This window comes from Vanacampus margaritifer, chromosome 14, assembly GCF_051991255.1.
Source record: "Vanacampus margaritifer isolate UIUO_Vmar chromosome 14, RoL_Vmar_1.0, whole genome shotgun sequence".
Lineage (NCBI taxonomy): Eukaryota > Metazoa > Chordata > Actinopteri > Syngnathiformes > Syngnathidae > Vanacampus > Vanacampus margaritifer.
The window spans coordinates 17,680,248-17,697,853 of record NC_135445.1 but is presented as its reverse complement, the minus strand read 5'-3'; the positions used below and the strand labels follow the sequence as shown (position 1 = coordinate 17,697,853).

General features: G+C 36.7%; 1 protein-coding gene across 1 annotated transcript; it reads left to right on the top strand.

The window, feature by feature from the left end:
- Positions 1 to 27: 27 nt before the first annotated feature.
- On the top strand, positions 28 to 15,267 carry LOC144064116 (LIM domain transcription factor LMO4.1-like). Its single transcript, XM_077586380.1, has 5 exons — positions 28 to 277; positions 5,337 to 5,574; positions 12,387 to 12,483; positions 12,591 to 12,749; positions 13,946 to 15,267. The coding sequence occupies exons 2-5, from the start codon at positions 5,342 to 5,344 to the stop codon at positions 13,952 to 13,954; spliced, it is 498 nt and encodes a 165-aa protein (XP_077442506.1). The 5' UTR covers positions 28 to 277; positions 5,337 to 5,341; the 3' UTR covers positions 13,955 to 15,267.
- The last annotated feature ends 2,339 nt before the right edge of the window (positions 15,268 to 17,606 follow it).

The window sequence follows — 17,606 nt, the reverse complement described above, 5'->3', positions numbered from 1 at the left end:
GCAAGTAGCGATGACGTATTTAACAAGACAAGCACGCGCCTGCTTCAGCTTTGCTTCGCTGCCAAACAGTGGTTGTAAACAGACAAAAAGAAAGTGAAAGTGGCTGGCTGTCACCTGAGCTGTTTGTTGTCTATAACAGGGGAGCTGTTGCTGTTTTTATGACTCTCGATTGTCGCGTGTGGATTGAAACCATTCTTTATTTCTTGGACTTCAAGTTAGAGCACAGAAACATCGACCATTTGATCATTTTCTTCAGCGTCTTCCTGGGGCCAGTGGTGTAAGTTCAATGATTTACATGTGTTTACTATGTTCTTATTTTTCTACCTAATAAACAGCGCTGCGCTCTGTGACGATTTGTAAAGTTTAACTTTAATTATTGCCAATAATGGGTTATCCCCTTTTCTTTATTTTATTTTATTTATTTATTTTTTCAGCGATGATATTAGATTCCCAGCTGACCAAAAATTAGTAGGGAGACTTTGTACTATATATCACAGAGTCTGTAGGCTACATCAGTTTTGCCAACTGGCGACTGGATGTTAGTCACGCAAGAGATGATGTGGAAAGCTAAACACCAAAACAAAGTGTGACTAGTCAGCTTTTCTATAGTGACGTTTAATATTTTAGATTTAATGAATGGTTGGCCACATACTTAATTATATATTTAAATAACATTTTAGTTATTAACAACATCTTGACTCATAACGCCCACAAAAAAGTACAATAACAACAGTGTTCTAGCTTGAGGCAAACTGATAAGATTATTTTTTTCATACTCTTGTTTTTTCCATTTCAGACAAACTGTAAAGAAATATAGATTATTGTTTAGATTCAACATTATATAGAAAATTGTTTTTCCCTCTAATGAGTCACAATTCAGTCAAATTTCATTGAAGTTTTTATTGAACACGCCCTACAAATATGTATACAGGCTACATACACAAGCATTTACAAGCTGGATTCAATGGAGTGATGTCATAAAGTGAAAGAGCTTGTGGAATTGGTGGTTCAGTGCGTTGCACGTGCACTGTACAATAGCTTGTCTCAAATACTATGCTTGAACCGGCACCCTCAAGTCCTCAAGACACATTAAAGTACGTTACAGCTATTGACAGGTTTATTCCAATGTATACTGTAAAAGGCATCTGTCGGATGGTTTTACTTTATACAGTTAGTCCGTTATCAGCACTGTTGATCAGCTGTAGTCCTGTGTGTACATCGAGAGAGAACATAAATTATTTGAATAGCAAATTTCCTTTACAGCCTTCTGTGTGTGCTTATAGATGTGAACATCTAGCTAGGGCTATAATTAATATCCTCTGTTCCCCCCCCCCCCTTTGTTCCTTCTCCAAAAGTGCACACAGTCCAAAATGGAGGAATAGTTTGAGACAATTAAAATAGCTACTCATACTTAAGGTGAGGAATGTGAGCTCTGATTAACTAAATTAGTACTACACCATAACCATACCTCTAATCAATTTAGACATCTTTAAGTATGCCAAGGGATATTTGACTTTAACTGAAGTAATTGGCCACTTTAGTATGTCACATTCTACTTTAGAGAAACAACTTTCTTGGCAACCTTCTTGCCCTATCTGGATTTAGCAATTAGGTGCCATTTGCAATATTACGTAATTATGTTTTTCACCACTGCAAACTTTAAATACATCAATAAGCATATTGGTAAACAATAAATAAATAAAATAAAATACTGCTAATACTATTAATGGCAGCTACAGAGGCTGCATTAGAGCTCACTCTATTGAGCAGGTGTAACTAATACTGTTGCTAGCAAGTGTATTTCCTCAGGTAGAAATGCAGTCCAATATTACAGCAAAGGTGTTAAAAGAAAGTTCTGTGGCATGTGAGGTGTGTGGGGATCATGTGCTGAACACCAATTTGAAATAAACCTGATGGGCAATTAAAACAAATGATTTCAGCAGGACTTGTGTTGACCTTTGAAATCACGCTTTGATAGAAATATTCGAATGAAATCGATACAGTTGATAAAGCCAAGCAAATGGAAAGCTGCTAAAGATGCATTGCGGATAGGCTTTACATGATAAGGATCGCCAATCAGAGAGTAAAAAAAAAAAAAAGCCTATCCGATCAGTTTAAATAACTTGCTTAGTTAGTGTAAATATAGTAACAAAAAAAAATAATGGTTTTATGCAGTCAAAAATTTTCGGGTCAAGAAAATGATACTCAATCTCCAATTCAATCAGAAGCTGTAAGAAATATACCCATTTAAATAACTTTTTAGTATACAGTCACACCCCTGCCATAGCGGAAAATCCACGTATAACTGTTGCCCATTGAAATGAATAGGAAATAAATACACTGTGAAGGTAAAATAAATAAACATTAAATATGTAATGTTTATATGTTTACAACATCTTTTCTGACATTAATGAAAAAAATGCATGAACATCGCCATTCATTCTGGTGGCCAGGTGTTTTTGCTAAAACTAATGCTACTATTGCTATCTTGGTTCAACAACTGTCAACAGGTCTCCACATTCTGTTCATGCTGCCGGCTCCTTTTTGGCTTGGCTGGCTGGCTGTGTTACATTATCCACATTTTATCTGCTCATGACGTTGCGTGAAACCATTTGGTTTGGTTTCAGCAGAGATTCACCACTATCTATGCAAAGTTGCAAACTGTATTGACTTTCTAAGTAATCATGTTGCAACAATAGCGGTAAGACCGTAGTTTATTTCGTATCCTCGTCTAGCAAAAGTTTAGCGCGTCTGTATTTCCGTGTTAGTTCAAAACAGTACACCTGTCTACTAGTTGCATCTGTGATTGGCTGAATGTGTGTGGCCGGAAGTTAACATTCTGAGTGATGAAAGCTATTTGGAATTAAGGATATGTCAAGATTCAACAAATAAAACATATACCATAGCGAGTTATTTTATTTGACATAAATAAAATGTTTTTCACCAGTCAACAAATAAATAAACACACATAGGCTTTTACTTTGTGACTGGATGGTCGAGGGCATGGAGGCGGAACTTCCCTCTATCTTGGGGGTGGGGATGGGTGAAGTGGTGGAGAGTGACGTTATGCTCGTCCCCACGGACAAGTATTGTTGTTTTATGACACAACTGGGATAGAAACGGGAAAAAAACAAAAAGAGGCCGACTTTGCACACAGCCCAAACTCCAGCTTAGACTCTTAAGAAAAACGGAGTTTTTTCAAGTGCACGTACGCGCACCATGCACAAGACATACATGACACAGAGGCGCAGTTAGGCTTTAGGCCAGAAGTGCGTTTATATATTTTTTTGTTCCAAACATCAATTCTGTAGACGTATACTACTAATCGATACTAAAATACAACTGCTTATAATTGTCAGCCAAGAATGATTTATTATTCTATTTGTAAGGATGCAGTTTCTAATATTGTTCTTGTATTGGAGCTCATTTCATTGTGCAGGTGTATCTAATCATTGTGGTCAGAGCATCAAGGCATGTGCTTCCTCTTGTTAGATAGGTGTCGGTCCAATATCAACTGTTACTGAACTGTGAATAAAAAAAATAAATAAAAGATATATAATAATTAACTACTATCAATCAATAAGGAATGTGTAATGTAACAATGATTTGAGTAATGAGTACAACATTCTGTATTTCTCAAGTGTGACAATGCAGTCCAGAGTTTCCCCCAGAAAACTTGCCAAGGGGGCAAACGGGCAAAATTCCATCCGAATGAATCATTGTGGAGGCGGGGGTTTGAGGACGACAAATTACATGCTCGAATCATACATCATATTAGTCAAAGTAAGGGATGGGTGTGGCAAAAAACATCCAGCGATTACTATTCGTCATTCAATGATGGGGAAATCAGTGCGCACAAGTTAAAATGCTAATTTTACAGATAAAATACAGAAGTCAAGTGTGTAAAGTGTAATTTGTTCATGCTGCCAGGATTTCCCTGCTGAAAAAAAAAAGAAACCTAAAATTTGAGATTTAGTATTGCCCTATCACTATCAACAAGTAGAGCAAGTTTCATTGAAATCAAAATCTGCTTGTTTAAACCCATTGGCTGGCATGGAATGACCTTCCTCCTCAAAAAAATTTAGTTCTTGAGGGCAGTGTGCTTCACTGTAGTCATCCAGCTGCCGCAATGTCAGATTTGTAGAAAGGCTTGTTGGAAAATCCTTGTGAAAACAGCAGCTCTAGAAGACGGTTTGGCCTCTGTTACCCCATTTGGAAAATATATAACCTTGCAGTTATATTGTGTTGTTGTTGTTGATGCCGCTGATTAGGAGGGAAGCAGCTCAAGAGGGAATACTGCTGATATAGCACAAACTGCGCATCACGGTGTGATGCAAAAGCAATGCTACTCGCAGCTATGCATGAGTCAGCTCAGGTTTTTCAGCTGAAAACATGAAGGAAAATGGAACTTATGTAATTGCGTATGGGTATGAGACGTATGAATGTGGCTCTATTTATGTATGTCACAAGTTTTACAGCCAAGATGGACCTAGTTAAGTATAGTTAAGTATACTGTGTGCCAAGTGTCACCTTAGGAAGGGAGAGATACTGTATGTCCCTTGTACTTTTTCTTGACTTGAAAATATAGTGTATTTTTATTTCAATAATTTGCTCATGGTGGTAGTTGTTAAGTTTTGTTTTCAATGTTATGACTTTTGACTTCAGCTGCACACTTAAGTCAAAAGTGCCAATAATTTACTGGTCCAGCTTATTCAAAGCCAGGACTAATTGATATTTTTGTGATGATAATTTGTGTTTTGGTTTCTTGGTCATGTTTTCTTTGTTGTTTATTCTTAGCATGTTTGAACAAACCGTCTTGTCTTTTAGTATTAATAATTGGCTAATTTTTTCAAACCTGGCTTGTGGAGGCATTGACCAACGAAGAATTCATTAAACTCTGATGTGAAAGCAGATAAAGCATTATTAATATTGTGAGGAAGGGCATTTTTGGCACCTCCTGATTTGAAGCTATTCGATTTTTAGGAGTTAAATAAACTTACAGATACGATATAAATAAACAACCACTCACACCTATGGACAATGAACTTCAAGTAAACGTGTTTTGGAATGTGGAAGGGAGCTGAAGGGGCAAGACACAGGCAGACCTGAGCACAAATTCAAATCTTTAACCTCAGAAGCGTGAGGCGGATGTGCTAACCCTTTACGCATTACACAATTTTAAAGATCCTTATAAATTCTTAAAATGTGTGTAACAAACTATATCCTCGAGTTTAAGTGTGAAGTGAATGTCTGCAATGTGTTCATTTATTTATTTAAGAAAAAAAATGTTGTCATTTTCTTATTCAGCAATGTACATTGCTCTTGTCTTTCTCTAGTTGTGATGGTGAACAGCAGGTTGGAGGCGCCCACAGTGCCGGCGATGGGGGCGACAGCAGGTCGCTCGTGCGCAGGATGTGGAGGTCGAATTGCAGACCGCTTCCTCCTCTTCTCCATGGAGCAGTACTGGCACACGCGCTGCCTCAAATGCTCCTGCTGCCACGCTCAGCTGGGCGAGTACAGCAGCACCTGCTACAGCAAAGGAGGCATGATCCTCTGCAAGAACGACTACATCAGGTGAGTGGAACACACATTCTTACCAGTACTTGTATTCTGTACAAAGTTTTTAAACTGAATGTGACGCCACTATGATAGCAGACATGGATACATGGGCAATATAAACATGTGATTAATTCTACGTGCATATTAATTTGTTAAAAAAAAAAAAAGTAAATTAATCAATTAATTAAAATAAATTTCCACAATGCACAATACATGGTACTATATTTTTTTATTGAACCACAAACACATGGCATAATTGTCAAGGAAAAAGTAGATTACCACAAAGAAAGGAAACTGTAGACCAAGGAAAGAGTGGATTTTTTAGAAACTGTTGACAATGAAAGAGCTGCCAAGTGTAACGGATTCTCCGTATTTTGTTATGAAAATTACTGAACGCTTCTGCGTTTTTTACAGGTATTAAGTCATTCAATGCCATTGACAGCTATAGACGTCAAAAATCCATTTGAACTAGGCTGGCAGTGAATGAATTATAAGGTGGTGGCTCATTCATGAGCAGTAGAAGCTACAAACTAGTGGACGCGTCCAACGTTAGCTGAAAGCTAACGTCTTGACTGAAGCTAACCTCAATCGCTGCTATTCATATCAGCGGCAAGGAATAATAGCAGGGTTGCCGGAATATTGGTAGTGTGTGATCTATGGTTTATGTGACATGAACACGAGGGATAGAATGCAGAAGAGAAGGCAAGGGAGGAGTTATGAGGCGCGAGTGAGTGACTGACCTGCATTTCATTCCACCAACAGAGTGTGTCCAATAATGCGCAGATAAGCTCTGTGTGCTAACTACAACTTTATTTATCATAGAATAACAAAGGTTATGACACTACACTGTGCGGATACTGTATACTTGTGGTTATTTTCTCATTCATCCAAGTTATTTCTTTATTAGTCATTACTGTAGTAAAAGCAGAGCTGTCAACACTCCCATATTGAGCGTGAGACTCCCGCATTTCAGTCCTAATGCCACGCTATGCTACTAATTTTTCATGCTTAGAAAAAGTAGCACTGAAAGAAAAAAAAGTTGTTGTCATTGTTAAGAAAGGGCTGTTGTTTGGCGCTCTGATTGTTGTTCCTGTCAGTTAAGTTGCAAGATTGCGATAGTCAGGTGCCCAACACCCGCTTCCCTCATGCACACGCTAGCCCACTAGCCTTTCACCGCTTTGAGATTGTGTTTTTCCCCCCTTCCTCCTGGGGTCCATTTCACAAAGCATGTTCAACAAACACCGAGACTAACCCTGAACAGCGAGTTGACATGCCCTGAGAAAGGAAACTCTGCGTTTTTTTTGGTTCCAGGACAGCTGATTTGAGGTAGTTATATCAACACAGAGTTGTTTCACCTGGCTTTGCCACTGTACATTAAAAAGTCCGCATCAATGGATCCCCATCGTCGAGTCACCATGGCAATGGGGAAGCGCAGTGTGCGGCACTGTGCGGGAGAACGTTGCTGCACGGGTGTCGGGTCAATGCGTAAATTTAAATGTAGTCCTTTGCAATCAAAATAATATTACCTGGGAAACTGGTTGAATGGTAACTCGTTAATTCATTTCATTTAGGTGCAATCCTGCGGGGTAAAGCGCACTTGACTTAAGATGAAATATAAAAGCATGATTTAAACGGTTATAAGAGAAAAAAACGGAGCGCAACACACAATATATGCTGTGATGTGAGCGCATGACTATGGCGCCGGTAATGTTGCAAATGTAAGGATGGATTAAGTTGTGTATGTAGGTGATGGACTGTGATGTGAAACGGTACCACTCAAAAAGATAACTGTCCGCAAATGCCAGCATATCTATGCGCGGTCTGGTAACAATCTCACAACGAATATTTAATTCCCCGCGCAATAATGCGGCACCTTCATCAATAGGGTAATTGTCAAAAGGACATGCCATGTTAGTGACAGAAGTGGACTTTACGCTATAGACTGTAGGCTATAGACTGTATGCAAAAAATTGCCGCAGCGGACTTTATGAATGAGGAAATGTTCCTGAAAGGAGGCGGGGACAGAGAAAACCTTGAGGTTCATTGTGGAAAACCTGCAACCAACCAGGTTAGGTTAATGGACTCTGTTACTATGGTAACTGACCGAGAGCTTAAATTATCTCTTTTTATGAAACAGGCTAGAGTTATCGCTTTTTCTCTGGTTTCAGTGACCTCCCTTTCTGAAACGGAAGACGCAGAAGTAAAACTTGTTTTGTCTGCTCCTGATCAACTAAAAAAACAAAAAAACTAAACGAGCGGTCAAGACGCTTTCAATGTTATAACAAGATAATTCAAAAATAATTCAGTTGTGTGTCCTTTTGCTATATATATTTTTGCAGTAATTGTGCTTTTATGCTTAAAAAAAAATACAAATAGACTGAGAAGATTTTGTTTTACAATCCAGATTGTTCCACAGACTGACACCTTGAGTTGAAATACAGCTTTCTTTTTGTTTTGTTCTATATTTAGGTTTGGAAAAAATGTCTGTTCCTCTTAATTTGGACTCACTTTCCCTTTTTATGAATTTAGTTTGTATATTAACTGGTAAAATTTCATGATGGGCTTTGTACAATATTTTAACGTGGTTTAATTCCATCAATCCATTAAATTTGAAAGTATTTAGTTGTATAAATAACGTATTAGTGTGGTCTCTATATCCACAACCGCAAACAACAAGAATAGCATGTTTCTGTAAAAGAAAGATGGATTCAGTGTAGGTTTTGTCTGCACACCCCCACACTTCAATGCAATAGGTCAGGTACGGAACAATCAATGAATTATATAACAATAACAAAGCATTCTTGTTTAATGATTCTTTGACCTTGTCTAACACGGCTACGGTTTGGGATACCTTAGATTTGACATATTCTATATGCACTTTCCATGTTAAATGATCATCAATAATGATACCTAGAAACTTAATTTCATTAGTCCTTTCTATTTCTATGCCTTGCACAGTCAGTGTTGCTTCGACATCTATATTTCTACAACTGAAAATCATAAATCAGTTTTTTTCTTATATTTATAGACAGTCTGTTAGCATTGAACCACTTCATAATATTCTTGAACTCATTCTCTATTACTTGTATGTAATACATTGTATATATTTTTCCCAGCATAAAACAAAGTAGTGTCATCTGCAAACAAAATACATTTGAACAATTTCAAAAAGGTTGTAATATCATTCACATAAATAAGAAGAAGTACTGGCCCCAGAATTGATACCTGGGGCACCCAACAATTTACATAACTGTGTTTTGATTGCCTACTATTGAATTCAACATATTGTTTTCTATTTTTTTAAATAACTGGCAACCCATTGATGTGCAACACCTCGTATACCATATTTAAACAATTTATAAAATATTATTTCATGACCTAAGGTATCAAATGCTTTTTGTAAATCCACAAAAACGCTTACTAGAACATGTTATTTTTTTATCCATGGCTGTGCAAATTTCTTCAGTTAACTCCATTAATTCAATGGTAGTGATTGGAGCGAATTGTCTGTTACTTAAAATTTTTATACTTATCTATGAATTTATTTTATCTTGTTGCATACAATTTTTACAATATTTTAGACAGCTGTTGGAGTAGAGATATAGGTCTGTAATAAAAAAAAATCATTCTTATTTCCTTTTTTGATTATTGCGACTACTTTTGCTATTTTCATTTGTTCTGGGAAGATTCCAGTTATAAATGATAAATTACAGATATACGTGAAAGGCTCGTCCAACCACATCTATTATTTGTTTTATCAGGGACATATTCATATCTATAGAGTCGTTAGATTTTTCTTACTAGCAAAATTTTGAACTATGTTCAAAATTTCACTAGCTTGTACACGGCCTCAAGAAAAATACAGTTTGTGTTATTTGGTATGATTCCATGATCGATATTTTCGTCTGAGATATTTTGTGATAAATTTTGTGTCAATATTCACGAAGTGGTCATTGAATTGGTTTGCAATTTCCTCTTTATCATAAATTACCAATTTTTTGTACTACTTTTACTTTTCTCTAGTAATTTAGTAACCTAGTAATCTGGTAATCCATTTTTTGTCTTCTCAGAATAGATACAAGTTTATTTTTATATATATTTTTTATACCTAGACTTTGTATCTTTTGTTCTTTGTTTGAGAAACATTCTCTAGATTCTATTTTTTTCTTACAAGCATTTTTCAACCCATGGATTGTGAGAAACTTTTTTTTCTGCTTTGTGCATGAATTGTAGTCTTTCTACAATATTTATCATATGAATTAATTAGTGTGGTCTTAGTTAGTTTTGTAAACGTAAAATGTAGTTTCAGTTAGTTTTCTTCTTTTTTTTTAAAGCATTTTCGTTTTTATTTTATAAACAAAAAAATTTGCATTTTATTTTGAGTTATTTGTTAGTTTTTGTTAATTAAAATAATCTGATGGTAATTTTTATTTTATTTATTTTTAGTGATGCGCTGAATATTCGGCCACCGAAAATAAAAATAAATAAAATTGGAGCAAAAAATGGGTGGAATTTTCTGCTTAATTCATATTCCACAAACTATTACCGTGTTTAGACTAGTGGAGACATAGAACATATTGCAAAGACAATTTTTGACTTCCACTTTAAGAACCTAACTAATGATGATGCAGAGCAGGTTGCACCGGAGGTGCTGCCTATTCACCTGACCAGGGAACTGGAAAAAACACAAACAGTTAAGCAGACACCATGGGCTCATGAAATTATTAAGAAACAAACCTCTAAATTCACTTTAAGTAATAATGATAAAGACAATACTGGATATATTTTGCAGCGACCACATCTGCGACGCAATGCTGTTCACTGGCTTTTGAGGCGAGGTTGAGTGCTATTAAAGGTGAGTCTAGCTGTTCTAATTGGAGCCAAGACTGGTGGTCTTCATTAGGGTGTATCCATTTGGTTAGGTATTGTAATTATTATTTAATTAATAGATGAGTTAATTGTACAATGTAAACTGTGCAATCAATGTTTAAAGTAAACATTGAACCTTTTCACTGTTGTTTTTGCAAGTGTTTAAAAAAAATAAACAAGACAATAGACGCAAAAATAAATTATTTGTGTGCTTTACCATATCTATACAATGCAGTGCTTCTCAATTATTTTCTCCCGCGCCCCTAGGAAGAAGAATTTCGCACACCCCTCCCCCAACTCTCCACCACAGCTATAAATAATATTGTCTATTAAATTGCTTTAAGTACACCTCTGCCTAACATTGTATCCTTCTTTATTAACAATAAAGAAAACAAAAAAAAAACTAAACTTAGAACAAAGAGTAACTTTATCAACAAGGTTTTAAAGTCGCTCTCCTCCTTTCTTTCCACCCTAGTTAAATATTTTTCATGGTCTCTTAAGCCCGTATCCCACTGAGCAGTGAACATTTGCGACCGTAGCAAACGGTGATTTATTTATTTAATTTTGTCAGGGTTTGTTCAAAGGTTGCAAAGATGTTCGCCAGCTGTTCGCTAGCAGTTTTTCTTGTTGCATGCAAATTTTCCATCTTCTCGCATATATGCGATAGGTAAATACAGTATGCCAATCAATTTTTTTTTTTGGGGGGGGGGGGGTGATTTTTCGTTGTTGCTGACAAACTTCTGCTCCATACTCCACAAAGTAATGAATAACTCAGTAGTGAGTCTTTCTGAAAGTGGCTTATTTGCAGGAATAGTAAAATATTGAAAGCTTTCCAAAATGTTGGTGGCATGCCCATAGTCTCATAAAATTTAAATATTTAAATTGATCATGACAATCTTATCTTAATACCTTAATTGGTAATGTTCTCATTGGAGGGGATTTACTTGACCCTTAGGTTCCTGTCACTGAATATCATGCATGCTTAGGGAAACATGAACCTTGTTTCTATGTTATTGATTGTTTTAACTGTCTTTGTTTTTGTATGTCTGATTTTTGCTCCATGTACAGCACAGCTGAGTTGTCAATCGACTGTAACCGAAGCCATTAAATTACAGTAGAAAGCATCACTTAAAAACAAGCTTGCGGCTGCCTTAATTAATTTAATCATTAGTCTTGCAATCTTAATTACAATGAAAACGTACTGGCTATGACACAAGACAAATGAAACAAGAGACTAAACTACTTGTTAGAATTCCAAACAAGCAAAAGCTGTTCCTTAACCTTCAAATCTCCCAAGTGTGCATCTGAAACCATTCAGGCGCTTTGCCAGAGCAGTTAATTGAATTACAGCTGATCAGCCAACAGCAAATTCCAACTTCTCTCCGTCCTTTTTTAACATGGAGTTCAAGAAGTTCATTGAGCTCCTTGAATATTTAGTGCAAAGAAGAAATAAGGTGGAAGCTTTTAGGACAGTGCTATGGACAACTGAAATGGAATACAGTGCAGTGGAACCTTGGTTGAACACATTTTTTCCCGATTGTTTAAGTTGACCTACAATGTACAATCATAACTGGCATGCATCAAGTGTGAAAGAAAGAAAGAAAGACTGTATAGCAGAACCATATTAGGCTATGCTAAAATAAAAGAAAGCTACTCCTATTTTTCTTAAGTGTGATAGAAGGGTAGCATTTAAGGAAATGTAAAGGGAGTCTTCAAGGATGAGTCGACTTTTAACAGTCTTAATTATTATACAAAATGTTAAAAGAGTTAATAGCTTTGCACTGCAAACAACTTTGAACAGTAACATTGGCATCAATGCTAATGCTACCACAAAATCAGAGGTGCGCTGGCTGTTAAATTATCTCTCTTATTCTCTTTATTGCTATTAATAAAAATAGCATACTACATGTTGTAGCTTTTGATGGAAACAATATAGTTTTGTTGATGCGTTTCCGCAGGCTGTTTGGAAACAGTGGTGCTTGCAGTGCATGTAGACTGGCTATCCCTGCTAGCGAGATGGTGATGCGAGCACAAGGAAACGTTTACCACCTAAAGGTGAGTTTGATTATGTAACTCATCACCTCACTGTAACATCAAACTGCGATCATTGTCCTTATTGTTATTGTGACAAAATGTTAACAAGTCTTTCTTTCTTGTGTCAGTGTTTCATTTGTGCAACCTGTCGGAACCGGCTGGTCCCCGGTGATCGCTTTCATTACATCAACGGAACAATCTTCTGCGAACACGATCGGCCGGGAGGTGGACTACTCAGTGGACACCCAACACACATGCAGGCTAATGGCATGATGTCCGACCAGAAGGTGAGGCGTATTTCTGTGCTAGTGTTAATTTGCATATTAGAAATCACAATACACGCCTCCCTAACTTTCTAAGAGCTTGTACAACAACAGCCACTGTGTTGAGATTGGACAATTTGAACCAATATATATATACTGATATATTTCTGCTTATATATATATATATATATATAATTTTTATTTTATTTTATTATTATTTTTTCCTCTCGCAAAAATAAGAGCAAATGTTCAGCCAATGCCAAATATGACACGTACACAAGTATTGTAGTTTCATTGAAACTGGCCATTTCAGTTGAACAGTGGCAAAATCAAATTAAATCTAGTTTCTTCACCTTGTTCGTGGAAAAATGATCAGTTATTCAAATGAGAAAATATAAAATGAAATAGGTCAATCTGTTTTTTTTAGATCTATTTATGAGAAACCAATTCTTCAGCCATTGTTGCTTCCTCCATACTTGTTGTTCCCTAAATACAATCAATGGTCAATTTGCTAACAATACCTAATCAAATCACAAGGCTTCCATTCTCCAAGTTTTCCCAGTATTAAGGCTTGGGATATCAAATATTACATATTCATTGAGAGTTTATACTGTCCAAAAGCTAAAATATTTTGGTGCGATAAAACTGCTATACAGTAATATATATAAATAAAATAATCAGTTGTGTATAAAAAAATTAAATGATTTGTGATATTTGTTCTAAGGTGTTTAAAAAAATTGTATTTCTTATTTTATCAAAAGTATTCCAATTAGTATCCTTATAGTAATTATTTTAATTAGTGCAAATACAGAAAATTTGAAGTTGTTTACCGGTCAGCGATTATTTTTTTACTGTTGTTTTACTATACAAACTAATAGTGACTAATAGCGTAGCAAATGACAATATTCTCATCATAAGGGACATTTCCATAAGACAAGACAAACTATGAGTGCCTAAATCACCATTTATCATAAGGGTCACAGCAACTGTATATAAACTACAAAATAATAATGACTGGCAAAATAAGACTGACAAATACTTCTCATCATATAGGACATTGTAATACATCAATTCAATAACCCCATCACTCAACCTAAAACACAGTTGTAATATAAAACATGTTTTTCAAACGATTTATTGATAAAACTTATTGCCAGATTAATCAAAACTAAACATTATTGCAGCCCTAGTATTTATATTTCTTGATTTATTATTTACAGGTCTGCTGAGAAACCAGATGGGATAACTTGAGTGTCTTCTTCCTTCAACTCTTCCGTTTGCTCCTTCTTCACTTATCCTCCTCTTGTAAATCAGCTTGTCACTCTTTCCATGATTAGAGAAGGCTGAATTATTGCTACATTTGAGGGAGGAGGACGCTAAGGATGGCTGAACCGCCAGACTGCTATCTCTAATGAACTGTGGCGGCAATATTGCAAATACCAGGCATGGCTAAAAGGACTGAGACAGAGACGTTGACATTTCATAGCAGTGATTCCAGTGAAAACCCGGATGGCCCTTGCCCGCCCTTCCAAACAGTGGATGGTGAATCTGGAGGGAACACTGCAGGCATTGCTTGAAGTGAACTCAACTCATACAAAATGTATGACATTAATAAGTTCAACTTTATCCCTACTGACCCCCACAGGCAGTGCTAAAAGCACCAAAAGAAACAATTTGGTTAACAATGTTATACATTTTCTCACAAAAAAACTGAAACACCGCTGCAGGTAGAAAGTGAAACTTTGCTGCTCCGGCCAACTCTGTCACAAGGCTACCAGCAACGGATTGAAGATATCGATAGACAATTATTTGTTCCTTCAGGGTAGAGCATCCAGTGGCATGTGAACGCAACTCCAGAAGAAAAGAGGGAAGCAACCTCTAATGGAACTTATATCCATCCTGCGCCTCTGGCGTTCAATTGGGATTCATAGAACCATAGTTACATGTGTAACCTTTCAATTTATGGCATTCTTTGTGTTTGTGTTTTAAACAGTGAAAACCCACAACTTTGTATTTTCTCTCTTGGTCAAGTATTCATCTTAATCATAGGCGAAAGTGTTGTATTTGTTTGTTTTTATACTTGTGTTCACATTACAGTACACACAGAATTAGCACCAAACCTTTTTATATCTCATTTTCCAAATTGGATATTAGCTTTTTGTCTGGAACAGAATTTAAGCTTTTGAAGAATATTTTTGTTATTGTCGAGCCATTGACATTGTGCTCTCGTGATCTGATGTTGTACTTTACTGCAAGTTCCGTGAATGGCTGGAAACCAGTCAAGTGTGTACACCGCCTGTGGCCCAAAGTCAGCTAAGATGGGCAGACATGAGCTGTAGAAAACAGATGGATTGATTGTATGAACGTTTGGATGAATGAGCATAGAAATGTAATTTGAATTGTAAATCATTTGCTCATCAGCCAATGAATCCAATACTCAACATGATCTATACTGGAAAGCTAATCACACTTCTCTAAGCGTCCAACCAGCACAACACATGAAAGTGGGTTTGTTGTAATAAAATAACTTTTTTCACTTTCATTCACCTCTTTTTGGAGTGTTTTACTTAATAAAACTCGCTCAATGAAACACTAAAACACAACGTGCCGCACACTCCCTTCCAATGTTAAGTTTCTGCTGACATTTCTGCCAAACAAAGTCAACATAATGCAACTGACCAGGGACACCAAGATGTCACTATCGCCATAGTCTTAGTCACCCGTTCATCTTTTGGTATTAAAGATGGCTGGCCTAACCTATCGTAACTCAATATTACAGGTTGCTGGCTTATCTTTAGTGTTTTTTTTTCCTTACTCAGCACAACGGCTCTGTCTCCACTTCAACCATGAAGTCACCATCCTGACCTACTGCATATCAAAGATACGTCTTTCAGTTCTCACAAGTGGTTGCAGCATGTCGTTGCACAGGTCACGTGGAAAATCCACGGCTTCCTGGATCAGCACATTCACCGCCTCCTGTTGGTCCTCTTTAATTTTTTTCTGTCTCTGTTTTCTATGGTTCCTAAGGTTGAACTTCTTTGCAATAATTCCAGAAAATATGTTTGAAACTAACACAGAAATGCTCATCATCAAAAGAACACCATACCCGCAATGAAAAATGGTGAGTGACACCGTCATGCTTTGCGGCTTGTTGCCTTAGTTCTGTAAGTATTGTTGGTTAATATTTTAATTTGCATATTTGTATTTGAAACTTAGCAATATGACATTGATGCGCTATTTCAAAAGGCGAGGCAGTTTTATTTCCATAGCACATTTCACACACAAACACCTACAAACATTAACAAACGCAAGCAAAGCAGAAAAAAAGTAGCTTGCAAAAATTACTAAAAGAACAAACATTGACAACGTTAAAACACATTAACAGATAACTTTAAAAACATTTAAGAGTAAAATGAGTAGTTTTTTAAAAGAAAATAAAAACCATGATTTAATAATGTTTAGAAGACCCTAATCAAAGGTATAGGAAAAAAGCAACCTTTTTAACTTGGAATTAAAAGCATTTGTACTTGGGGCTGACTTCACTTCTGTTGGCAGCTTACTCCATTTGTGTGCAGCGTAACAGCTAAATGCAGCTTCACCATGTTTACTTTGAACTCTGGGTTCCACTAATAACACAAGTCTGCAGATCTCAGAGCTTTATCGGGTTTATATCCAATCAGCATTTCTTTAATGTATTCAGGACCCAAACCATTGAGGGATTTATAGATGAGTAGCAGAATTTTGAAATCTATTCTACAGTTGACTGGGAGCCAGTGTAAAGCTTTCAGGACTGGAGTGATATGTTCTGATCTCTTTGTTTGGTCAGAACCCGAGCTGCAGCATTCTGAAGGCGCAGCAACTGTCTTTTGAGAGAGTCTAGTCAGAAGACCGTTACAGTAATCAAGTCTGCTGGAGATAAAAGCATGGAAAAGCTTCTCTTGGACTGCTTGGAGCATGCAGTCTTTCAGTCTGTAGATGTTTTTCATCTGGAAAAAGCGTGATAGTGATTGATTTTATAAGATTGCTGAAAGTCAGGTCTGAGTCTATTAGCACCCCAAGATTTGGAACTTGGTCTTTGGTTTCTAAAGACAGTAACTCAAGTTTTTTTCTAACATCAAACCTCTTTTCTTTATTGTCGAAAACAATGGCCTCCGTTTAGGTGAAGGAAATTTTGGTTCATCCAATTGTTAATTTGCTCGACAGTGACACAATACGTTAATTGAACTGCTGTCATTTTGAGTAGTAGTGTTTCATCTGCATAAGCCATGATCGCCAACATTGGCATTCTGAAACATCTGACCCAAAAGTAGCATATACAGACTGAACAAAAGGGGGGACCTTGGACTGACCCTTGAGGAACCCCACATGTCATGGCCATTAGACCAAATTCTAAATTTCCAATGGTCACAAAGTAACTCCTTTCCTCCAAGTGGGATCTTAACCATTTTAGGACCGTTCCATTTAACCCCACCCAAGTTTCCAGCCTGCTCAACAGCATTCTGATCAATCATACCAAATGCTGCATTTTGAGTTCCAATTAGACGAGTACGGTACCTTCTCTGCATCTTATAGGGGCGGCATGGCTCAGTGGTAGAGTGCTTGTCTCCCATCCGAGAGATGATTGGTTCGATCCTCACACCTGGTGACCATGACCTGAGTGAATGTGAGGCTTTGGGCACCATATAGTGTAGATAAAGCGCTACATAAAAAGCTGAAAATTTGAATTGAACTGAACTCGAATTAGAGAATTTCTGACATAGTAGCAGCAGGAGAATGTTGCTGAGATTGTGACGATCCACTGATCTTTCTTTCTTTTTCAAGAAGATGGATTATGAAAAAACACTTTTGCTTCTCACACAAACATGGCTGATTACCCACAGG

Excerpts from the sequence above, each read along its gene's own strand:
- LOC144064116 (XM_077586380.1), top strand. The coding sequence starts at position 5,342 with ATGGTGAACAGCAGGTTGGAGGCGCCCACAGTGCCGGCGATGGGGGCG. Across the intron at positions 5,575-12,386 it reads TGCAAGAACGACTACATCAG|GCTGTTTGGAAACAGTGGTG; the intron begins GTGAGTGGAACA and ends GCGTTTCCGCAG. Across the intron at positions 12,484-12,590 it reads GAAACGTTTACCACCTAAAG|TGTTTCATTTGTGCAACCTG; the intron begins GTGAGTTTGATT and ends TTCTTGTGTCAG.